Source organism: Argentina anserina, chromosome 6 (assembly GCF_933775445.1).
Source record: "Argentina anserina chromosome 6, drPotAnse1.1, whole genome shotgun sequence".
Lineage (NCBI taxonomy): Eukaryota > Viridiplantae > Streptophyta > Magnoliopsida > Rosales > Rosaceae > Argentina > Argentina anserina.
This window is the reverse complement of record NC_065877.1, coordinates 35,956,837-35,980,688: the sequence shown is the minus strand read 5'-3', so window position 1 is coordinate 35,980,688 and position 23,852 is coordinate 35,956,837. Positions and strand designations below refer to the sequence as shown.

The following is a 23,852-nucleotide window of genomic DNA, read 5'->3' as shown; positions in this document are numbered from 1 at the left end:
ACGCCCTGATCACAGTAACAATATCATATTATGGTTGACGATAACAACGAGTTCTACTTTCTTTCTTTTTATCTCATTTATAAATTTATGTAGGATGGTGTGGCTCATGCCATATGTGAGTCGTAATGTATGTATTATTGCATATTAGTACACTCACGTCATGGCACACGACGCCCCCTCAAAAAAATAAAAACGTCATGGCACACGACGGCACGGCTGCATAGCCACCGGAGAGTGTTAGACGACGTTCCTATTACTCCTCATCCACGTCAAGCGAATACCTCATTTGTGGTAAACGAAACCCATTACGTCGAACCCGCCACGTGGCGCGTATTCACCACCCGCACCTATATAACCCTCCAGAAGCCTTCTTCTTCGACACCACGATTTTCATTTGAAGAGCCAATTTGGAATTTAGGGTTGAGCGAAACGCCAAAACGTCGTCGTTATGGCATTGCCCAAGGCCAAGGACCTCGTCTCGTCCAACACGGTCGTCGTCTTCAGGTAGTTTTTTTTAACCGCTGTTATTTCTGCTCCTAATCAATTTTGATTTGATGTGAAAGATGGTGATGGATGTGTGGAATTTGGTTGCAGCAAGTCGTATTGTCCTTACTGCGTGACTGTGAAGAAGCTCTTCTCTCAATTGGGTGCCAATTTCAAGGCCGTTGAATTGGACCAAGAGAGTCAGTACCTCTATCTGTCTCTATGTTTCAAATTTTGATGAGAGCCTAAATAATCTAATCTGATTGATTGCTTGCTTTAAATCTCTAATGGGGTTTTGATTGGCTAAGTTTGGTTGTGGTTTCAAAGTTATTATGTTTTTTAATTATTGAGTTTAGTTACAGTGTTTGAATATTTGGAATTCAATTTTAGTCTAAATATAATATCTCTGTGAGTAGCATTTGAGGTTTTTAGTAAAAGGCAATTGGAGTTGTTTGACCTTTTAGGTTTATTAAGAAATTTTACTAAATGTGGTGATTAAAAATCTGTTTGGACAGTTATGGAGTACCTGATATGATGAATGAGGTTTTGATTGTTACCTTTGTTTGAGGGTAGAGGGGTTAAAAGTGACTGATGTTTGCTGGGGGATTTTTGATTTGAAGGTGATGGAAGTCAGCTACAATGAGCACTGGCTGAGCTGACAGGACAGCGGACCGTGCCGAATGTGTTCATTGGCGGAAACCAAATTGGTGGATGTGTTCATTGACAGCTACTTAAAAGGAGTCTGAACTTTGGAGTAAAGTAGAATAGTTTCGTTTATGTGCTTCTGCTTGATCTGTGCACCGTTCCGTTTTCCAGAACTTAGATGCATATAAAACTTGAATTGTATATTTTAATCTTGGATTTGATAATTTCGATTCAGTTTGTGAACAAAGAATTTCTGCAGTAGTTTTTTTTTTTGCGACGTACAGATATTTTTTGTATTTTGCCGTTTGGAATGGATGAATCCTATTGAGAGGGGAATTCGTTAGCCATTCCATACCTCAGTTTCGACAATCTGGTTCACTGTCTCTGAGTCTCGTCTAAATTACTGTAATCATATTCGTTAGAAACTTGAAATAGAAACGAATATTAATGAAACTGATGGCCAGTTCACTGTACAGGATCATAGATTGAATCATGAGCTTGATGCTTGAGAACATTCATGTTATTATCAGGATATACCAATCATGAGTTTGATGCTTGATATACATGAACAATTTCATGTTATAAAGATCAGAATATTGGTTACAAACAGAGAAATGAGTATAATCTGTTTAGGCTCGTTTTCTTCTTTTCCTTCTCTTATGATCGATCACTTCAATTTCCATTCAATCAGAAATGTTGGTTAGCACAGGAACGATACATCTGAGCTTTGCCTTCGCTGTATCATATAGGAGAGGAGAAGCTTGAATGGCTGATTAGATAATACCTCTCCGCTTGTAACAGGAAACACCTGATGCCTTTTGGAATACTACCGATGGTAGTAGCACCAAGCATTCCATAGCTTCCTTAACATTGACATGAGTGAGGAAACCATTTTGACAATAGGTGACGTTTTAACCCGACAATTAGTGTGAAGAAAGCGTAGCATGGGATATGCATCAATCCCACCATTAAGTACCTGCAATTCAGTACCACAAAATGAAACGTATCAGATATACAAAATGCTGCTAAACATGTATGTCCTAAAGACCTGATGGGAATAAAAGGCATTTCATTCACAATTACAGGGATAAACTAATATCTTCAGGTGATTACCAACTTATAACTCCTTATAAAATCCATCATTCCTCAAGCTTGCAGGAATTTATCTTCAGGTCATTTTGACCCTTAATAAGTTTTCTCCCACCAGACCAATTTCAAATAGAAGGATCATGCGGCAGATTCTTCAGTAAAAGAATGGCATTTTACTATAAATCTGATATACCAACAATGAGGGGAGGTCTCAAAGTGAGTTGAGAAAACATACCAAACTGGGGCATATGGTGATGACAAGTCGAGAAATGGGTACGGCCACCTACAACAAAGAGAACTTTCAACTTCTCTTGTTTGATAGAATAAGTATGTTCTGAGATATAAAAAAATATAACCAACATCACCATATTGATATGCAAGCATGAATGATCCACTGGAAAGTGACGAAAGCACCAGTCCATAAAACAACCAAAGACATCCGAACGAAGGGGACTTGCTGAAAGTGTAAGTTGGAAAAGTTAACCATGTGACAAGCCTATATAAACCACTCTTATTTCAAGGTTAGAGAAGTATGTCTCAGAGAAATTACCAAGCAATTTAACATTGCGTCCCCAAGGAGTAAAACAGCATTGACTGAGTGCATACTCACCGTCAACTGACACAAAAAGGAACCTCAACAGAAAATATAAAGCATAAGCTAGATAGAAAACGAAGACATTGCTGAAAAGTGAAAACTATCCAAATTTTTAAATCATTACGTGTTCTCTGGTATAATATGTAGTAAGGTTTGACATAATCAAGTTACACTTGGCCATCAAATGACTGATCTTACAATACCCAATTGAGGCACACATCTGTTTGTGCCTAAGGCAAGAAGAACAATCAAGCGTAGGGGGATAGAGGATGCATTGAGTATCGTAGTACATACCGCACTCATTTTGTAGTCTTTGATGTTGAGAAATGGAAAGATTACGAGCCAGTAAATGCAATCAGTAAGCATCACTGCTCCAGCATTCGTCTGAATATAATACATCAAAATCGAATGGAAAGATGGAGTTAGAATTGACGGATGCAACAACATGACCAATGAGAGTATAGTAACATGCACAATAGCTTCTCTGGCTCATACCCAAGAGAATTCTTGCAAGAGCCAAGAAGAGAACTAGAATGAACTTACTAGCATCAGAGTTAATGCAAAACCTGGAATATAGCTTGAAAGACATAACTGCATTTGACTGCTACTGGGAGAATATAGTTTTCCTCTTGGTTGTTCTCCTCATGTTGAAGGAGCACGTATGTTCCATTCTCTGCATCTGACCTTACATGTTGAACACCTAAACCCATTGCTCTTGTTTTGTAACACCAGAAACTACCATAAATGGATAGAAGAGATCCAAACTACAAAGAGCACACCGAAATTTGAGAACAAAGTTCAACTGGGAAAGTCAAATACTGGGCTTTACAAAGGCTTTTGTATAGTCTGCTGGTGGTAGCATCTAAATAATCAAATACTAGATCACAAAGATCTAAAGTAGACGAAGATAAGAACGCGTACCCCAAAATAAATGGTAAGTAAGGTAAACGTCCACCTGTCCAGAATCCAGAAAACGTTAGGACCTGAAGTTGGAAGTATGATCAGATATATAATATGCGAAGAGTAAACTTAATCACTAGCTAGTTTTGATGAAATACAAGAAATGCCTAACAAGAAAATCCATCTATAAACCCTTCACTATAGTCATAGATTAGATATTCTGACTGAACAGATGAACCTCGTAACAAATTGAAAATAGTGTCCGCTGCTCAAAGTTAGACAAGAATTAAAATGGAATCCAGGTTCAGTTTTCATGTTTAACCCAATGTGTAAAAAAAACTCTAGATTTGAATGGTGCCAGATGAGCTAAGACAGGTCTTACTGAGTATAGTAGTAATATATGGCACCACCACTGACAAAAACCTTGGCAATCAGTATTGCCAAAAGCAAAAAGAATGCAGTCACTCGGTAAGCCATCAACCATAAGGGGTGAATTACTTTCAGGCATGGTCTCCATCCTTCATCACCACAGAATTCCTTCTTTATGTCCTCCTGAGTTCCTCCTCGGCGGAATTTCCAATAATCCAAATCTTCATACTTAAATAGCAGCAGCACCGCTACCACCATAGGCGTGAAAACCCAAATTGCACACAACAAGAATCTCCAGTTCAACCAATAGCTCAGGGCAGTGGTATCAGCGGTAGTCGCCAGCTCCATCCTGCTATACAAATCAATATTTCCAGTTACTCTATCATCTACCTATATCAATTACAAACAATTATACGAAAAAAAAGATTCAATTCCTAACATCCAATTTCTTGAGAATGCCTGAGCTGCATACTTCGCACAGTTATTCCACTCAAAATGCCCAAATCTAATGTATTGACATCACCTAGCTCCCTAATTCTAGCTTTCTTTCTTAAATTCTTCAGTAGCGGCTTGTCAAATTTGCAATGATACTCATTAGTCATTACACACCTCTAACCACAAATTATAAGATCACTGCATTACCAGAAAACACAAAAACAACAATACCCTGAGAATGATTTTGCATTAAAAAAAAAGATTCTGTATTGGCATGGAACAAAGATAGAATCAAAACCAAACCGTAGTTCAAGTTCAACTATGAACATTAAGCTTCAGATAATGAAACAGTAACACTATTGAGGTGGGTAGCAGTGTGTACCTGAAAATTACCCCAGTTAAAATTCCTATGTCAGTTAATTCCTGAGCTCCTCCACCCTATCTTCTTCTAAGCTTCATCGGAATTCCGGAACCTCATACCGAGCTTTCTACAAATCACTTTACACCAAAAGTTTTGACTATAAAAGTCAGCAGATTAGAACATTGGGCTTTTGGGCCTTCCTCGTCGACCCGACTAAACGGCCCAAAAACCTTGTCCCGCTCTATAAAAAGGTTTCTGCTTCTTCCTTCCTTTTCTTCAGTGCTCAAATTTTCCTTTCTTTTTTCTTCTTCTTCTTCGTTTTTAGGGTTTAAGCATCTGAAAAGGTGAGTCCAATTTGCAGTTTCAATTCAAAGATTATATCTTTATACTTACAATTGGTTTATTTATTTGTTTGATTTGTTTCTATTCTGAAAGGTCTGTCCTTTTTAGCTCTGTGATTGTAGTTCTTAGGGTTTAAGCGTTTAACTAGTAATGCCAGCTTTTCTTTGTTGAATGTGAACTTGGGTTATTGATAAACAAGCAGAATCAGTATAAAGCTGTTGACTTTTTTTTATGTATAATGCTGAATTTGAGGGGTCTAATAGTTATGACTTATGAGCAGCTGTTTATGCTTAGAATTTAATTGAATAATTTTTTCTGCTTGTTTCAGATTTTTGAGGATGTTGCCTATTGAAAAGAAGTTATCTTTCACTAGGTGTATTCAAGATGGGGATTTGGTTATTGTGTATGAGAGACATGACAACATGAAGGCTGTTAAAGTGTGTGATGGTTCAGCACTGGAGAATCGATTCGGCGTGTTTAAGCATTCGGATTGGATAGGGAAGCAATTTGGGTCCAAGGTTTTCAGCAGCAAAGGTGGCTTTGTTTACTTGTTGGCTCCGACCCCCGAGCTTTGGACTTTGGTTCTGAGCCACAGGACTCAGATTCTTTATATTGCTGATATTAGTTTTGTGATCATGTTCTTGGAGATTGTTCCGGGTTGTGTTGTTCTTGAGTCGGGGACTGGGAGTGGGTCTTTGACGACGTCGCTTGCTAGGGCTGTGGCTCCTAAGGGTCATGTGTATACATTCGATTTTCATGAGCAAAGGGCGGCCTCAGCTAGGTAAAGATTTTATGATCTCTTCTTTTGTTCACTATCTGTTTGTTGCTTGCTGGCATTCATTATTTTGAGATTGAGTAAATTGAGTAGCTTGTGTATAAATCTCTTGCAGATTTTGTTTTAGATGAAACCATAACATAGAAGAATTTGTTTAGCTGTTTGAAGAAGGTTTGCATTACCTGTTAGATGTCTTGATATGCTGAAATTATCTTTGATTATATAGGGAGGACTTTGAGAAGACAGGGATAAGCAACATGGTGACAGTAGGAGTTAGAGATATTCAGGGTGAAGGTTTTCCAGATGAGTTTTCTGGAAGGGCAGATTCGGTCTTCCTAGACCTTCCCCAACCCTGGCTAGCCATCCCTTCAGTTGAGAAGATGTTAAAACAAGATGGAGTTGTATGCTCCTTTTCCCCATGCATTGAGCAGGTCCAACGAGCATCGGAGACTTTGAGATCAAAATTTACAGGTTAGCTTGATGTAGTAATGTTATTTATGTTGTACATCCTGTGTTTCTTTTAAGTGGACTTCACTTCCTGTTACTCTGAAATAAATCTAAGTAATTGGAATCGGCATCTCTGCTTGTGTGTAGATATAAGGACATTTGAGATACTCCTTCGCACATATGAAGTTCGAGAAGGGAAAATGGATGGCTTCCAGGTTCAGGAAAGTGGTTCTGTTGGATCTCGACCATGTAAGAGGCGGCAGCGACCAAGTGAAGGAAGTAATGAGCCCAAAACTACAGGTGCTCCCATGGTCATGGCTAGGCCTTGTAGTGAGGCCAAAGGCCACACTGGCTATTTGACGTTTGCAAGACTCAAATGCCTCTCATAAAGTATGCATTTTGATTTAGCCTATTTAGTTATGAGATCTTGATTCTTGACTCTGAGTATTATATTTAATTACTTCTGTTTGCCAGGGAAATTCCCCAAAGAAGTTGGGATAACCTTTTGTTGTTGTAAGTGGAATTCTTTTGATCATTGATCAGAAAGTTTTGAATGAACAGTGCTTCTAGTTTAATATCTTAGTCACCCAATGTAATATTCTAATTCTAATAGATGAAAAAAATAAATAAAATGAGAATCTAATTTGTGGATTCTGGAAGATTTATCTGCAGAAGCTAAGAAATCAGCCTCAAAATTTAAGCACTAAATGCCACATATTTGTCCAAGCTAATTTAGAACACAGAATGCCAAGTCCATGTCATCCATTCATTTAGCTGCTGCGTTTTGAGACTCCAAACGTAACAAGTGGTCCTTTTCAGTTTTGTACTTATGCAACGTTAGAACTTGAAACTTCAGCTTCTTTCCGCTCCTTGCTTGCTTTACATTCTCAAAAGATGCAGAGCAGTGCGATTGCTCTGTCTCCTTCCACCCCATTTCTAAAACCTCCACATAAAATCGCGATCTGTAAACTCTCTCAACTTTCAGCCTCGACTTCTTTTCCACAAAGTCATCATAACAGCTATGTTCAAGGACTTTACAGCCAAACAGCTTTTGGCACATTTTCATCTTATTCTTCCTCTTACAATGCTGAAAACCATGCCTCCTTCCTTGCCTCAAATCGGAGATGTGATAGTTTGAAGGTCAAGGCTGCTCAGCCTGCTGCTCCAGGGCCGGAGAGTGCTGGGGAGGCTTCAGAACCAAGTGGATTGGCTCGAACTTTGCAGCTCGGTGCCATGTTTTGTATTTGGTACCTTTTGAACATATACTTCAACATCTACAACAAACAGGTTCATTACCTCTTTCTTTATACATCTGATCTCCCATTTTGGATTGTCAATTCTTGTTCTAATCTGCATTTTTACTGTACTTAGTTTATGATACACAGATGAATTTATTGCATCACTTTTTTTCCACCTTCAATTTCATAGAACTTTTTGGTACCCCATAGTCATTGACACAGGGCCTGTGTTCGAAACACGCATAAGAAACCCATTAGCATCTAAGTACTTTGGGTTTTATTTTCACCACAGTTTCCTCATAAAAACTTCCACTCAAATTAGTTTGTCACTTGAAACTAGTAAGGCAAATCCATTTCCTAACACAAACACAGCAGTAGCTATAAAAGATGATTAACTTTCGGCGAGTGAAAAAAAGCTAATATTTAAAGATGAGAGGTTGTTGATATATAGGTTCTGAAAGTCTATCCATTTCCAGCCACGGTTACAGCCTTCCAGTTTGGCTGTGGGACTGTCATGATCATCCTGATGTGGGTTCTAAACCTCCACCCCAGACCAAAGCTCACTCGCTCACAGGTACTGTTGCTCTCTATATACTAAAACAGTATGATCCATACTGTGTGACCACTTTTGCTTAATCAGTATGAGAGTTACTAAACATATTTTGACTTGGCAGCTTGCAGCAATTCTACCACTGGCTGTGGCGCATACGATGGGAAACCTACTGACCAACATCAGTCTCGGTAGAGTTGCTGTTTCATTCACTCACACGATTAAATCTATGGAGCCCTTCTTCACCGTACTGTTCTCAGCCCTCTTGCTTGCAGAGGTAACCATTTTAATTGATCCCTCCATGTTATTGGTTTGAAAAGATACATATAAACTCGATTCCTCCCTACTTGAGTGATTTATAAAGCGTAAGCACTTCACAATATAAGGAGGTAGTTGCATACTACGGTCATTATACAGTTGAAAATCTATGTATGTTATTGATGATGGAGTGATTTGACTTTCAGTTTTTTTATCATGCTGTGCACACAGATGCCAACTATCTGGGTGATTTCTTCTCTTGTACCAATCGTAGGTGGAGTTGCATTGGCATCCTTCACGGAGGCCTCTTTTAATTGGTAACAGACGATTCCACTTGTCTCTCATCAAAACTTAATACCTTTTCACTGGAACCCATATTATGCACAATCGACTGGAATGTTAGCTCTTGCTAACTATAAAGAAACTAGTTCTATATGTACTGGTTTTCTAATCTAATGACAAGAGACTCGTGTATGCAAATGCCACTTCTTCTTACAACTTACCAGTGATTATGCATTCCTTTCGAAACAGGATTGGCTTTGGTAGTGCAATGGCTTCTAATATCACTAACCAGTCACGCAATGTACTCAGCAAAAAGTTCATGGTGAAGAAAGAGGTAAAAGCTTGTTATTCTTCATTTACAGAATTCTTTGAAACCATAAAAGCTCAACCCATGAGCTATTAGCCAGTATGGAAGATGATAATCTTTCAATTTTCATAAAACTTCTACTGAATTTTCATAAATTACATACCAGGAAATGACATTTTTTATGACAAGCCTTTACTTTGTTTGTTTGTACCAGGAATCTTTGGACAATATCAATCTCTTCTCAGTGATAACCATCATTTCCTTCTTACTGTTGCTTCCTTCTGCTATTCTCTTGGAAGGCGTTAAATTTAGTCCTTCATACCTGCAATCTGCTGTGAGTAACACCATAAAGTACTAATCCTATGTATTTCTAACAGAAAAGGATTACTTTTGGCTCAATACTATTGATCCTTTTTGTTTTGTTGTTTTGTTATACTTTTCAGGCAAACCAAGGCTTGAACATAAAAGAGTTGTGTGTGAGATCACTTCTGGCGGGTTTCTGCTTTCACACTTACCAGCAGGTGACACGACTCGTATTCTTTTTACGTGAAGTTGCATTTTCTCTGTTCTACGAATCGTTATTTATTTTTCATTTTTGTGTATGCAGGTCTCATATATGATACTGCAGATGGTATCACCAGTCACGCACGCAGTTGGAAACTGTGTAAAGCGAGTGGTGGTCATAATCTCCTCAGTCATCTTCTTCCAAACACCGGTCTCACCTATAAACTCCCTCGGTGAGCTCCTTTAACTCGTAAGCTTAACCACAGGCATATATAGTGTGCAGAGTTCTTAATTGGTACTGATTTTATTTCAGGAACTGCTATGGCTCTTGCTGGAGTCTTCTTTTATTCAAGAGCCAAAAGAATTAAGCCAAAGCCCAAGGATGCTTGAGTTGAGTGACAGAAAATCATGAAATGATACAGATGCATTATTTCTGTGCTCATCATTCATCATCTTGTATGAAAGATATGAGGGAAGTTGGTGCCACTAGCTGCATCAGTACGTAGCAACTTAGTTGCATGGATAACATAATGTGTCACGAGTTCAGGGAGATGTAGCTGCACTACATACGTAATCTGAAAAGTAGAATTTTCCTTTTTAATTGAGATCTATGTTTAATCATAGCCTCGTATATAGAGAAGATGAACAAAAACTGTTAAGAAAAACCTCGATCGGTTGTGTGCATCAGCATTACCCGAAAGGCTGTTCTTAACTGTTGACAGCCAGCAGCTCTTTGCCTCTGATCTCAACCTCGCCCTTGGTGTGGTAGTATCTCATAAGAGATTTTTCTCAAGTTCGATATACCGTCGATCTCCGTCGATCAGACTATACATACTTGTACGTACACGAAGTTATATATCTTTGCCAACCCCGTCAAGTCTTGTGCTTCATGAGCTATAATCGCTTCCTTACCACAGTGGATCTTCTTGATGGCTCCGAACTCTAGCTCCTTCAATGATTTCAGCACTGAATATTGCCAACTTGTGGAGCAATCTTGGGATGAAGTCGTAAGGTGGAAAAGAACATATTAAGGCCTTGAACAATATTAGACTATTAGTAGTGGCCTAGTGGGGTGACGGAAGTGACTCCGATCAGTTCACACCCCAGATAATGATTGAGAGCTCAGAAATTTGAAAGAAATCGATAAAAGGATAGGTTAGGTCAGGAAGCTAATAATTTTAAGGATCGATCTTGCATGGTCTGAGAATTTCTAACCAACTGCATAAAGTATTTATTAAAAATGAAACTATAAATGCTCGAGCCATTTAAATTGAATTGTCCAATGATTTACAGTATACATCCAAGCAATGAGATTTGTTTAATTAGATGTTACACATTAAAGACGAGAGTTATCGTGTCGTTAAATGATCGATCTCAAATGTCAGAAGTTTATAGTATTTGACTATTTGATGTGTATTTGTGCTTCACGTCATGTAACAGTATTATAGTTCATAATAATTAAGTTTCTGTGGGAAGAAAATACAAAATAACTATAAACTACCAACTGTACGTAGTTCATGCTCGGCCGCGAGGAAACTAAACGTCATGACTTTTAGTCCCCCAGGAAGAGAAAATTAGTTCTACATCAAATTGATGGATACTTGTCGGTTATTTGTCATTCAATTTCATAGCAATATGACTGGTTCCGTCAATTGCAACAAGTTCTAAATGGCATGCGCATACTTGCTCTAGAAAATTTATGTTAACAAAGTAAACATTAAACGTACATATCTCAATATATAAACTATTCCGAGTCTCATTCTATGACTTCTATCAATGCATGCATGTTCTCATGTTTGTGTAAGCTTGTCTAGCTATTGCTTAAATCCTTTTATCTGACGTACGATTTAATTGGTAGTGATATAATTGTTCTTTTGGTCACTAGTATTACAATCATGTATAATTAATTTCATTTATGTATTTAGATTTTACACCGGACATACGTTACTTTTCAGTGAATTAGTGATAAAAGCCAAAGAAAGAACCTTTCCATGCATGTTCTTCTATTGGGATTTGGGAATGCAACTCTCTAGTGGAAAGTCGGAGTCATATGATCATCGTGAACTTGTTCGAGTTTTCTCGTATTTTTGTATACGCTCAAGTTTGTTTCCTCTTTTTTACGTTGCCCGTCTGCATATATAACAGCGCAGTAACATATATTAGTTCATGCATGTAATAAAGTAGCAAACGGAGCAACGGTAACCCAATGAGATCGACACAAGCTGATAGCTTATACATGCGAGAAGAGTCCTGAAGCGCTTCTAATTAGATATAACACTCTTTTACCAAACACAAACACACAGAAACAGAAGCCAGTTCTTGCAGGCTCACATACTACAACTCTTTTATTCTAGTCCCAGATCTCTAGCTACCTCTTGGACGCTGTGTACTACTAAATATTGCACCATAAAACAACACTAGCTAGCTAGCTAGGCAAACACACCAGACCACCCAGCAGGAATCCTCAATCGCTCCCCCGATAAAGCTTAAGGGCGCTTTGCATTCATCATCTCCATCAAATCTACATCTGGTTTCTTCGAGCGAGCATGCTCCTGCATAAGACCGTTCAAAGAGAGACTAGTACGGCTGCCATTGCCAAACCCGTTATACTCAGGATACGAGGTTCTTTCTGAAGAGATATAAGAGCTGCTGCTCTCCATAGTCGCCGCCATGCTGGAGTTATCCTGCTGGCTCTTCGCATTCCAAACAGCATCTGCCACCGTAGCCAACCATCCGTAGGGGCTGGACTCGAACTGGGGACGGTAAACCTCAGAGTCAGGTAAATCATGGAGACGTCTTGATTGACCGTGCATCACTGCAGTAGCCTTGCCCTTCTTCCTTTCAGCCGAAGGAGAGGTTGAATCCCTATTGCACTTTTTGATGTACTTGGACTCGAACTGAGGACGATAGACCTCGGAGTCAGGTAAGTCGTGCAGGCATGATTGCTCACCAAGAACCACTGCAGTAGCCTTGCCCCTCTTCTTTTCGTACCGGGGACGATAGACGTCATCAGACTCAGGTTGAAATTGCAATATTGATTGCTCACCGTACACCCCAGCAGCAGCCGTGGCCTTCTTCCTTTCAGCCGAAGCAGCGGCCGAGGATTTATCCACACTCTTGATGTACTTGGACAGGAGGATGCTCTCATTCACAACGGGGCTTGTTGAGGATGAGCCTCTGGTGTTCAGGTTGATACTGGAACTCGGTCTTCTCTTGATGTATTGCTTTCTCTTGGTGGCGTTCCAGTGGTTCTTGATAGTGTTCTCGGTCCGTCCAGGAAGCCTCTTGGCGATCTCGGCCCACCGGTTTCCGATCTCCATATGCGCCTCTATAAGTATCTTGTCCTCTTCTTCGCTCCACATTTCTTTCTGTAAAGATCGGTTAACAATTAATGCCCGCACGAAATAGTAACACACTTAGTAAATATGTAAATTTTAGCTAGATAGCTACGTTACTCGGACAATCAAGATCTGCATGGGCACGTTACTACAAAAAACAATGCACGTACTTTACGTACCTACTTACTGCATGCATATAATTCTCAACATCCTAGCTAGGGTTTTATAATTATTCTTAACGTCCTAAAACTCTAGCTAGGGTTTTATACTTTATGCAAATTAAGTAGTCAACTTTGTTCGAAAATATGAAAATCAAACTATTAAACAAGGACATTTCATAACCATGTAGTGTTTGATTGTACAGACTAGGGCTGTGTGTGTGTGTAAAATGTAGTTTATGTTAGATAATTAGAGCATAATGATTCCAATAGAAAGAACTAAATTATTTTACTTACTTATACAATTCAAGGTTAAGCAAATTAATAGGGCAAAGGAAAGAAAAATAATGATATACACTACATCCAAATTAGGTGTTCTTGTATTATTATGAAAATGATAACCGGATGATCCAAATCCGAGAGGAATCCGATTTCTCGGACGGGGACACAGCAATTCACCAACTCAATCTCGTTCACACGTTCAGTAGCTGACTGTATAATTCATGTTCAACCACCATTGAATGTAAATTCAAGGGTGAGGAGAATCTTTTTAAAATTAAGTTATTTTGTTTTCAACCCTTGGATTTATATCCAATAGTGGTTGAACATGAATTACACGGTCAGCTACTGACCATGTGAACGAGACTGTTCACCAACTAAGAAAATCTAGTTTGGTAAACTCGTGACATGTCACGCTTAATTGTATACCATTTTAAATTATATAAATCTAATCTAGCAAACTTTGTAACGCTTGTACATTTTTCTGAGTAGCCAGATAATTGACAAATGAATGACATGCCAAATGTTTGAATAAACGGAAAAAAAGAATGGTATGGTAAGATTTTATGTATTTTATGACGCGTCTAAAACTAATAAACTATTAATAATTTCACATAAATATATAACTAAATAGGTGCAAAGGCACAGCAGATTTAATATATCTTTATTATATGATTTGATGGCCAATTTGCAAGATCAAATTAACCAGATTAATCTAATTGTATGTAAAAAAAAGTGTATATCATATTATCTATGTATGGAAGTGGCCGGTGTGAGAGAACAAAACCTTAATGTCAGGGCGCAGGTGATTGTGCCATCTTTCTCTGCACTGCTTTCCCACGCGGCCATTCAGCGCCTTAGCAATTTGAGACCACTTCTTAATCCCATACATCTTCACCAGCTTCATCAACAGACTGCAAATTGAAGAAAAACTACATCAGTACTAATCAAATTATAAATACAGATTAATGAATTCTTTATCGATCATTCACAGAAAATTACAGACATCAGAGTAACTTCTTCAAAGAAATAAAATTCAAGTTGATATTAGTGATCAAAATTCAATTCTAAACCAAACAATCACACAGTGGATCGACCTGTCCTCTGCTTCACTCCACTGGCCTTTTACAAGCTTCTCGTCGTCCTGATTACTGTCTTTGTTCATGTAATGTCGCTTCTTCCTGCGAAGCTGATCAATTTCCATAGAGGTGATGTTACAAGAGTATTCATCAGCTGCTGGCAACATAACCCCAGATGCAGCTGATGATTCGGTTTGATCCTGGTAATTGATGAGGGGCGGAAGCTGGACTACACAGCTAGACTCTTGTGCAGTCTCAGGCAACGGCTGCTCTGAGGGCATCTGATAGTGGTGGTTGTGGCGGTCTTGGTGACGCTGGAGTGGAGCGTCATCGTAGTCACCCCACCCGCCATGCATGACGCCCTTCTGGCTGTCAGCAAATGAAACAGATGCCGTTGATGCATAAGGGAAAACATTGACATCGTTTGATTGCTGGTTGTGATGACCAGCCTGGTTGTAACATGCATCAAAAGAATTGAATCCTTCGATGGTCGGGAGATCAACCTGGGAGAAGGGGTTCGATGAAGAGCCCTCGACGGAGGCACCACCGAAATGGTTACCACCGAGGAAAGGAGAGGTATGGCGGTATCGATTGGAGTAATTTAGATCAGTTCTCCTGTCATGGTTCTGAAAGTGACAGGGGTTGTTAAAGAGAGTACTGTTTGGCCTGTAGTGATCACCACGAGGTGAGGGCGGTTTGAAAAAACCGGAATTCAGGGAGAGATTCTCCGGGGGAGGCTCCGGATTCATCCCGGAGAAGAGGATGGAAAGGAAAGGAAGACCCTCTGCTTCTTGCAAATCCATGCAAGTAGAGGAAGAATTGAAAGAGATAGCAGAGGAGGGAGAAAGAAAATTAGGAGCTCTCAAGGCAGGGAAGAAAAGGAAGGGTGGGTTAATGTGCTTGAGGTGTGTAAATGAGGGGGTTTTTATCAAGGGAGAGAGCAACAAAGCAAGGCTCTATCTTAGTGCATCTTGGGACCCACCACCAGCCCATGAGAAATCCGACGGCTGATATTTGCTCCTCACAATGACTGTTGAGCTTCTCTCTTGGTAAATTTTCTTCTCATTTTGATCTTTGTCATTTTTTAAGGTAAAAATGAGAGTAAAAGAGAAATGTATATAGAATTATAGATAGGATCTTGCATCTTTAGGAAAACTCAGCTAGGGTTCAGTGACACATGGTGGACATTTTTGTGACCTTATTATAGCTAAGGTAGCAATGCTTGTCACGGTAATTTTGATTTTACTGCGTTATGAAGTGATTAGCTTGCAAAGAGAATGTCATATGCATTACTTGCAAGTAGATGACTAAGGTTTGATTGATAGTAATAGCAAAATTTACTTGACATATTTCTACCCTATTAGATATTTACCTAATTTCACGCTTAAGGTTTAATGAGTGAAAGATGGTAATAAACAATTATTTACATTCCACATCTGTTAAAATTTGAGTGAGAGGATGTGATTGTATATAAGATGTGCAAAACTTCACTCCCTTAATTAATTACTAAGGACACATCAATGGAGTATCTCTCTGAAATTTCAACCAAGAGGAAACACATTTCCACCTCATTTAGATTACTTTCAAGTTGTATCTTAGCAATAATAAACTTCAACAGTTCCACCTCAATATTAACAAAAAAAATGGTGAACTTCAATAAGGAATTACCTACTCCTCAACTATATTTCTTTTTAGTTTTGATTCTTTTTTATTATAACTTAATTTTCTCAGTCAAAGTTATCCCCCAAGTTTTAATTACTACTTAGGAAAGTGCCAGATAATTTTTCTCAGGGGTTGGTGCATGAATAAAAAGCTTTCCAATGTAATTTGCTATATAGAAAGTGGAATCTTTCCTCAGGAAGGACCAAAAATTTGGCATATATTTGACCATATATGGATGCTTCTCTTGATTGGCTCCAACTGAATTGTAATTATTGCAAACAACCAAATATTACAATTTATCAATTCAACCAAATATGTGTGTTGAAAATAAATTTACAGAAAAGCCAGTGCTCAAGAATCAAGGATTAGGCCGGGTTAGGGCAAACAAGTAATTCCATGGGCGAGTTTTGTTGTAACTTGTAACCAAATATTTTGTCCTCTCGGCAGAAAGAGTTGAAATATAACCTGTAAAATGAGATTGTTGAATTGTCTCCTACAAGTTGTGTGCAATTCAGGTTAATGAAGCTGATTTTGAAGCTAAATTAATTCCTTCCCTAAATTGCTATCTAATTGAATTACTGTCTATATTAGTTATATTTATTTCCTAATAATTAAGGTATTTCCAAATTTAACTTCGGATTTTTCAAATTTACAGTTACAGTGTGATTAAAAAACCAAGCCATTACTTTTGCATCAATATTCTATTTCACTTATCTATCTGAACATAGTTAGAGATTCAAAGTAGTCATTTACTCAAGTAAAAGTCTATCTGGAATTGGAAAGCAATTATAGAAAAGAATATATGGGACTTTGAAATGCATATAAGGGTAATAAATTTGATAATTATTCCCCAGCTAATATTTGCTGTGTTGTCATTAACTAGTATGATTAGTGTTAATGTGGTTACTTGATGTAAGTACATGTGCGGCTAAAAGCTAGGGTAGTAAGTTCTGATTTTAGTTACTTAAATCGTCTGTTTAACGCCTTAGATAAAGACTTGTTGCACCTTCTACCTGGTACTTACAAACACCTTTAGTTACAGATTTATTGGTGTTTATAATTATATGTTCTTACCCTTTTTTCTTAATGGGAGTATGAACTACAACAGAGATTTGTTCTTGCCATAAACAAAAAAAAATCACTTTTAATGCCATGCACCTATATATGATCAATTTGCACCTCAGTGTTCATTTTGCTTTGGACCTAAAAGAGAGGGTTCGCCCTCAAACTTCTATTACTTGGCAAATTGCCTCACCAGGTCATTCTCACATAAAAATGAATGATCGAGGCAACTGATCAACACATTCTATAATTTCTTTCTCCTTATCAGCTTATCAAGCAATCATACAGAAACAATAAACGTAGACAAGCAGTTACCTCTAGTGTCTAGTGTCTAGGAGGAGAAAAATCTGCTTCCATGGCTAATATGTACGGTTGAGCTATCATATCTTGCTCAACAAAGAAATGCGACTATAGTTGCATACCCTAATTTACTTTGGAGAATATCTTGCTCAACAAAGATATGCTGAGTATAGTTGCACACCTCTACTACTTTTGGACAAGTTACAACACTTTTTTGAAACCAACACATCAACCAAACTAGAATCAGATGACAAATGTGCTCATGAACTATAAAACTGTTTTTCATAGAACTATAAGGCCATTACATTTAAACACAAGCTACCGGTACCTACAGCTTTTTGCCCTTTCTTATCTACCCACAAAAATAGAGGCCAGGAGAGGAAAAACAGAGGGAAGGAGGAAGAAGAGTTCCAGCAAGTTAGGATAACTTAAAAGGAGTTTAATCAAGCTTTTCAGCCCACCTCAATAATCAAAGATAGTAACTGCCACATCCTGGTTGCTCTTGTAAAGCTTGCCCTACTTCCACAGTTACAACACTGTCGAAACAAAAATGAAGGCACTACAGGGACATGAAACAACAATCCAAATCCTCAGTTTTGTGGCATCATGCCTTTCTCCGGTGATGACCGTCCACGTTGTTCCATCATCGCTTTGTGAAAACTCCAACCTCCAGACCCAACAGCTGTTGGCGGAGCCTTGTTAAACCTTTCAGGACTACGACTGCGCTCCCGAGTAAAACCTTTGTTGCTCCAAGCAGACCCCTTGTCATCATAACTGTTATTTGGAGCACGGTCATATCTGTAGCATACAACAATGCATAAGGTATCACATGAAATGTTCCAAATGGGAAACGACATCACATGATGTGACATGACAAGATCATCTTCAATCAGATCCCACAAAAAAAAAATCAATACGATATAGCACATTACCTGCCCGAAGAGAAAGAAGACCCAAACCCACCGCCCCTTCCACCGTAGCTTGAATCACTTCGTCCACCATCACGACCACCAGACCCAGAGCCCCAACGTCTGAACCTGTTCATCCCACCACCACGTGAAGCCAAATCACGAACTTCTTGGGGAACACGCTGGTTGGCTCCTTCCAAAACCTTGATGAGTTCCGCAGCATATTTTGCATCCTGATCACCAAAGAATGTATAAGCCAACCCAGTGGCACCTGCCCTTCCAGTTCTTCCAATCCTGTGAACATAATCCTCCACTCCAGTAGGAAAGTCATAATTGATAACCACCCTGTAGCATATATTGCAATTTTAACCATCAATTTCTTGAAGAAACACAAGGTAATAAAAAAAATCAGCCAGGAGCATCAAATGGATATGCACAGTAAGCAGAAGAGTGGGATAATACTCTTTGAAACAGAAGCAGTTTGGTAAACTATTCTCAACACAATACCAGTTAGACATGCAATGCAAATGAATTTGATTCCCTAATTAGATAATGCGCCAAAGGCTCAAACCCATGTGTTTTGAACTTCTAATTAAGCTTGACAATTTTATCCTTCAATAAGGGAATCTTTTTTCTTTTTGACTGGGATCCAGAGTACTAGACATCGCCGGCCACAACCAAAAACCTAATATGCAATTAAATGAATCACAAACCAAACCACAGGTTCACCATTTCTTTAGATTTCTACATGGGAGAGTGCGAACCTTATGTCCTTAACATCCAATCCTCGAGCTGCAACATCAGTTGCTACAAGAATTGGTGTCCTTCCAGTGCGAAATTGACTCAGGACATGATCTCTCTCAGTCTGAGATTTGTCACCATGAATTGCAGCAGCTCCAAACTGACGGGTCAGGTTGCGAGAAAGTTGATCACACATCTTTTTGGTTGAGCAAAATATAATTATCTTGGACCCCGGCTCTTGAGATCGCAATATCTGTTCCAATCGTCTGTGCTTCTCCATGGACGCCAGTACTTCAACATGCTGTAGGACATAATAATAACGGACTACATTAAAAGAATATGTGCACACACACACACATGCCCATATAATGCTAAACCAAAATTTTAAATTACTCCTTAATTTTGGAGGAAAATCAAACAAGTTCAGAATTGTTTTCGTACTTAAAAGTAAAACCCTACACCTTCACTAAGATCCTTGTAAGGAAACATAGCAAACATGAGACTACCTAGGGATTTGGATAATGTCTAGTTCAAGTACCTGTGTGATTGACTTATTCGCGACGAGTTCATCAACATTGCCAATGTTCACCTGAACGGGGTTGACCAGCAGGTCTGATGCAATCTTCCTAACCTCCTTGGGCCATGTTGCGGTATACATTAAGGTCTGGCGGCAAGAAGGTATCTCATTCACAATCTTCCTAATTTGAGGTTCAAAACCCATGTCTAGCATACGATCAGCCTCATCCAACACTAGGTAAGAAACTTGATGGAGACTGATTCTTTTCATTTCTAGAATGTCATTTAGGCGACCAGGAGTGGCAACCACAACATCTGTCCCTCTGTCAACTTCTCTCAACTGTGGTCCCTTTGGCGCTCCTCCATACAAACACTGTAAAACAAACAAAAAATCATTGTTAACATACATGAAGTCTAAACAATATATCTAACTAACAACCAAGGACTGGTGCTGCAAATACATAGAAAAAGAAAAATGATTTTAGTAACAAATAATTTGGGGGGGGGGGTGCAAATATCAACCAATAACCGCTAACAATTTGAGTGTATAGATAATATACAAGTACTTTTTGGGACTTCAGCTGTAATGAGTTGGCAGGTAGTACAAACTCACATATTTACTATGAATTCAATTAAACCAACGGACCACGGCCACGTGTTACACTGAACAAAATGGCTACATGACCAATCAAAGTTTATTCAACTTGTACAAAATAATAAATAAAACACCCATTAAAGGAGTTGGGTTGACAAATGTTGGATAAATACAATAGTTTCACGGTAGTACCAACCCAGTGAACCCACAGTTCTCCAGCTATGACAGATCATTAATATTAATACCCAAAAAAAAAAATTAGTGGCCGCAATAGGTTCGAATACACTATAATTACAAAAACTATATAACTATATTTTATACAAGCAATGATATGCTATCAGTATATTAATAGCAAGACATCTGCCTAAAGGGACAACATGTACATACCACGACAGCGATTCTTGAAGACTTCCCAAACTTCATTGCTTCATCTTGAATCTGAGTTGCCAGCTCCCTTGTTGGTGACAGCACCAACACAGTCGGACCCATCCGAGGGTCATTATGGGTGCGCTTGAGATGCATGAATCCAGGAAGCAAGTACCCCAAGGTCTTCCCTGACCCTGTTTTGGCAATGGCCACAATGTCCCTACTTTGAAGAGCAACCGGCCATGACTGAGCTTGAATTGGAGTTGGGGCAGAGAACCCAGCACTTTGTACCTGAAAAGGCAAAATTTCAGTATCCTTAAAGCAGAGAAGTACAGGAGTAGACATTTCTGAATTTTTTCATTTTTCATTTTTTTGGGCTTATAGAGGAGTTGAATGGCAGAAGAAGCAACCCCCATATCTGATGGCCAAAGCTTGCATCAGCAAGCTGGAGCAGGAGGAGGCCTCTTCTTTCATTCATACAGTGGCAGACTGAATCATCACCAACAGCAGTTGCAGCCACAAACTTGGGTGATTCGGTAAGCCCTTCACAAAAATTGGTCCACCATAAAAGGGCGCTCCAAATAAAATGCAAGCCCCCACAAGAGGGCAGCGCAGCGTACGACATTGGCTCCTCCTGGGAGCAAATATCGCACCTGCGACAAAAAGTACAGATGGCAATAGAATTAACATGAGTCTGAAACCCATTATTGGACCTTCAGCAATCACATAATTTTGCACAAAGCACGACTCAACTTGGGTTACTTACAACAGTTACTGGCTACGAGTGTTGGCTAAAAATGGAAGACAACAAGAACAAAAGCATAAGCCCATACCTCTCTAAGAATCTCAGATGGGAAGCCAGTAGCTTCAAAGGTAATGAGTGGTGGGGGCACATTATTACCCTAAGAGGCAACAAAAGACTTTGTCAGTTAATTTAGATAGAAACTTTGAACCACATAATGGCAGGTAACAAGGGCAAAAGTGAACATTACAAGCTAGAGAATATTGAATAAATGACACCTCCATATAAAACAAAACAAAAACAAGATTGACTTGTGCTTGTCTGTTACTGTAGACTCCAATGACAATAAATCTAATAAAAAAAGAAAACATTGGCCGTACAGAAAATAAATTATTAAAAGAGAGAACAAAATACTTTGTCAGTTACTTCAAACAGAAACTTTGAACCATATGATGGCAGGTAACAAGGAAAAAAGTGAACATCACAAGCTAGAGAATATTGAAAAAATGGCACCTCCGTATAAAACTAAACAAACCAGATTAACTTGTGCATGTCTGTTACTGTAGACTCCAATGACAATAAATCTAATGTAAAGAAACATTGGCCATACAGTAAATAATATATTGAAAGAAAGTTCATAAAGCTTCATGTTTAATACTACTAAGGCCACCAACTCCAGATACGAGTAATAAGGCATGTGCATGATGACTACCATCTTTTATAGAAGGGAGACCACTCAATTCAGCTTTCAGAAAGAAAAAAAAACCCAATAGAAAATTTTTGTCTACAAAAAACTGAAAGACACCTTGGGGTGGGGGGAAGCAAAAGATAATGCACCAATATCTACCATGAAAATTTCATAGCACACCTATTGAAAAAACTCTTGATACTCACAATGACAGATATTTCATGCCGGCGACAATAAGCCTCAGCAGACAAACCACTTCCAGTGTCTGATGGTCCGTTTTCCCTAGTAAGAGATCCTCCATGTGCACTAAATGACCCACTTGGACCATTGTTGGAAGAAACCGGAGCACTTCTTGCAGTCTAATGCATGAATAAGGAAAATATTAGTTCCCATATGAGCAAAATATACATTTGAAGGTTTCAGAAAAACGCAACTGCATGTGAGGGCATATACATTTGAAACTGCATCAAGTGACTGCAATTACCTGCACATTCCTGGGCCCTGGCTCAAATTTTGATCCCACATTGCTGCCCCTGCCATATCGATCATCTCCCTCATCCCGACGTTGTCCTTGTGATGATGGTTGAACTTGAACTGAAGAACTTATATACTGTGCAGGAGAAGCCTTTGGTGGAGGAGCTGAGCTTGCAGGCCTATCATATTGGGTCACATTTGTCTCCGGGTTCCAAAAGTAAAGATACCCAGTTTTACCATCAACCAATCCCTTCCATGGTTTCGGGAGAGTTGGGTCCTCTGGAGCGTAACGAGGACCAGCAGAGGCAGTTGCAGTGGCAGCCATTGCAAGTAAACGCTATCCTACAACATGCAAAGGAAAACATAATTAAAAACCCGTTCACCCATGCATCAACTACTGATACCAAAGAACCAGACTACGAAGAACACATCTCCACCTTCCAACCAATGTAGCAAACATCATACAAAGTGATACAAATGCTTAGAACATACAAAGCTAAACCTAGTTAGTTTCATCAAAACCACCGAACTATAAGCAACCTCGAGACTACCAAACAGCTGATATACAAAAAAAACTAAAGCAACAACAAGGCTCACACCGATCAATGTCCAAGAAAGCGATAACGAAACCTCTCCACAGTTTTGGGAGACTCCAAAGCAAACAGATGCAACACACAACAGCCTATAAAAGCAATACAGCCAAACAATTAGACACATTAAAACACAAACAGAGCTTTTCGAAAACAAGCAAAGCCTCCCAAGTTTTGTCCTTTCCATAAAAAAAAAAGCTCCTTTCCTCACAAAAGCACAAAGTAATAAGCACCCTCATAGCTTCTTCTAATTTCCCTAAGCTACCAAGCTCGGTGCGAACCCTAAAAACACAAAAGCAAGCAGCTTTTGCCAACAACACAATCAAGCATGCAATCAGATACTAAAAACCTCGGCTTTCCGAGCTAAACAGGCTTAACAAATCATCGGAGAAGCAGAAACCCTAAAACGAACTCAATCGAAGCCATCAAGAGACCTAAGAGAAACGAAATGGACACGATTTCAGATCTGGGAGATCTAGGGAAGACGGCGAGGGAAGGAAAAAACGAACCTGACGGCGACTTTTTGGGTAGAAAAGGCGGTAAATAGATCTGAGTGGTTCAGGTGTGGCGTGGTGGTGTGTCTCTCTCTCTCTCTGCCCTAGAAAAAAGTAGAGCTTACGCTTCCGGTGGGTGAGAAGCGTAGAGAGAGAAGAGAGAAGAGAGAAGAGAGAGAGAGACTCCTCTGAGGAGCCAGTGGTGTATTTATAGTAAATGTTTTTAACCAATTTACTTTCACCAAAGTACTCTGGTAAATGGTTTTTTTTTTAAGGGGTA

General features: G+C 39.1%; 5 protein-coding genes across 8 annotated transcripts; 3 read left to right on the top strand and 2 right to left on the bottom strand.

The window, feature by feature from the left end:
* The first annotated feature begins 310 nt into the window (after nucleotides 1-310).
* LOC126798183 (glutaredoxin-C2-like) lies at nucleotides 311-2,066 on the top strand. Its single transcript, XM_050525060.1, is given in 3 exon segments — nucleotides 311-504; nucleotides 595-683; nucleotides 1,104-2,066. Coding segments are annotated over 3 exon segments (249 nt in total). The 5' UTR covers nucleotides 311-448; the 3' UTR covers nucleotides 1,208-2,066.
* Nucleotides 1,967-5,008, bottom strand: LOC126798182 (uncharacterized). 3 transcript variants are annotated; one of them, XM_050525057.1, is made up of 9 exons: nucleotides 4,899-5,008; nucleotides 4,095-4,430; nucleotides 3,734-3,767; nucleotides 3,379-3,576; nucleotides 3,107-3,196; nucleotides 2,768-2,833; nucleotides 2,583-2,674; nucleotides 2,453-2,500; nucleotides 1,967-2,104 (listed from the first exon to the last, which is right to left on the bottom strand). In XM_050525057.1, exons 2-9 carry the CDS (start codon nucleotides 4,427-4,429, stop codon nucleotides 1,993-1,995), a joined length of 975 nt encoding a protein of 324 aa, XP_050381014.1. In that variant the 5' UTR covers nucleotide 4,430; nucleotides 4,899-5,008; the 3' UTR covers nucleotides 1,967-1,992. The 3 variants fall into 3 exon arrangements, with proteins under 3 accessions (XP_050381014.1, XP_050381015.1, XP_050381016.1); XM_050525058.1 differs by having other exon boundaries at nucleotides 4,095-4,433; nucleotides 4,899-4,980; XM_050525059.1 differs by having other exon boundaries at nucleotides 4,910-4,976.
* A 165-nt stretch (nucleotides 5,009-5,173) lies between these two features.
* On the top strand, nucleotides 5,174-7,051 carry LOC126797876 (uncharacterized). Its single transcript, XM_050524619.1, has 5 exons — nucleotides 5,174-5,221; nucleotides 5,548-6,000; nucleotides 6,221-6,465; nucleotides 6,589-6,831; nucleotides 6,916-7,051. The coding sequence occupies exons 2-4, from the start codon at nucleotides 5,558-5,560 to the stop codon at nucleotides 6,828-6,830; spliced, it is 930 nt and encodes a 309-aa protein (XP_050380576.1). The 5' UTR covers nucleotides 5,174-5,221; nucleotides 5,548-5,557; the 3' UTR covers nucleotide 6,831; nucleotides 6,916-7,051.
* A 112-nt stretch (nucleotides 7,052-7,163) lies between these two features.
* Nucleotides 7,164-10,181, top strand: LOC126797874 (phosphoenolpyruvate/phosphate translocator 2, chloroplastic-like). 2 transcript variants are annotated; one of them, XM_050524617.1, is made up of 9 exons: nucleotides 7,164-7,728; nucleotides 8,131-8,253; nucleotides 8,354-8,506; nucleotides 8,719-8,804; nucleotides 9,019-9,103; nucleotides 9,291-9,410; nucleotides 9,520-9,597; nucleotides 9,684-9,813; nucleotides 9,894-10,181. In XM_050524617.1, the coding sequence occupies exons 1-9, from the start codon at nucleotides 7,336-7,338 to the stop codon at nucleotides 9,968-9,970; spliced, it is 1,245 nt and encodes a 414-aa protein (XP_050380574.1). In that variant the 5' UTR covers nucleotides 7,164-7,335; the 3' UTR covers nucleotides 9,971-10,181. The 2 variants fall into 2 exon arrangements, with proteins under 2 accessions (XP_050380574.1, XP_050380575.1); XM_050524618.1 differs by having other exon boundaries at nucleotides 9,019-9,099; nucleotides 9,290-9,410; nucleotides 9,894-10,180.
* A 7,543-nt stretch (nucleotides 10,182-17,724) lies between these two features.
* On the bottom strand, nucleotides 17,725-23,737 carry LOC126797825 (DEAD-box ATP-dependent RNA helicase 46). Its single transcript, XM_050524554.1, has 9 exons — nucleotides 23,588-23,737; nucleotides 22,499-22,830; nucleotides 22,221-22,373; nucleotides 21,418-21,486; nucleotides 20,606-20,875; nucleotides 19,646-19,996; nucleotides 19,131-19,408; nucleotides 18,391-18,711; nucleotides 17,725-18,256 (listed from the first exon to the last, which is right to left on the bottom strand). Exons 2-9 carry the CDS (start codon nucleotides 22,811-22,813, stop codon nucleotides 18,049-18,051), a joined length of 1,965 nt encoding a protein of 654 aa, XP_050380511.1. The 5' UTR covers nucleotides 22,814-22,830; nucleotides 23,588-23,737; the 3' UTR covers nucleotides 17,725-18,048.
* Nucleotides 23,738-23,852: the final 115 nt, after the last annotated feature.

Bases quoted from the DNA above. Each gene is read 5' to 3' on its own strand.
- LOC126797825 (XM_050524554.1), bottom strand. From the start codon at position 22,813: ATGGCTGCCACTGCAACTGCCTCTGCTGGTCCTCGTTACGCTCCAGAG. The intron at 19,997-20,605 runs GTATGTACATGT...TTTGTTTTACAG, and splicing joins CTTCAAGAATCGCTGTCGTG to TGTTTGTATGGAGGAGCGCC. The intron at 19,409-19,645 runs GTACTTGAACTA...TATGTCCTACAG, and splicing joins CGAATAAGTCAATCACACAG to CATGTTGAAGTACTGGCGTC.
- LOC126798182 (XM_050525057.1), bottom strand. From the start codon at position 4,429: ATGGAGCTGGCGACTACCGCTGATACCACTGCCCTGAGCTATTGGTTG. The intron at 2,501-2,582 runs GTGATGTTGGTT...TCTTTGTTGTAG, and splicing joins CATGCTTGCATATCAATATG to GTGGCCGTACCCATTTCTCG. The intron at 2,105-2,452 runs GTATGTTTTCTC...ACTGAATTGCAG, and splicing joins TCACCATATGCCCCAGTTTG to GTACTTAATGGTGGGATTGA.
- LOC126797876 (XM_050524619.1), top strand. From the start codon at position 5,558: ATGTTGCCTATTGAAAAGAAGTTATCTTTCACTAGGTGTATTCAAGAT. The intron at 6,001-6,220 runs GTAAAGATTTTA...TTGATTATATAG, and splicing joins CAAAGGGCGGCCTCAGCTAG to GGAGGACTTTGAGAAGACAG. The intron at 6,466-6,588 runs GTTAGCTTGATG...GCTTGTGTGTAG, and splicing joins TTTGAGATCAAAATTTACAG to ATATAAGGACATTTGAGATA.
- LOC126797874 (XM_050524617.1), top strand. From the start codon at position 7,336: ATGCAGAGCAGTGCGATTGCTCTGTCTCCTTCCACCCCATTTCTAAAA. The intron at 8,507-8,718 runs GTAACCATTTTA...CTGTGCACACAG, and splicing joins CAGCCCTCTTGCTTGCAGAG to ATGCCAACTATCTGGGTGAT. The intron at 8,805-9,018 runs GTAACAGACGAT...CTTTCGAAACAG, and splicing joins ACGGAGGCCTCTTTTAATTG to GATTGGCTTTGGTAGTGCAA.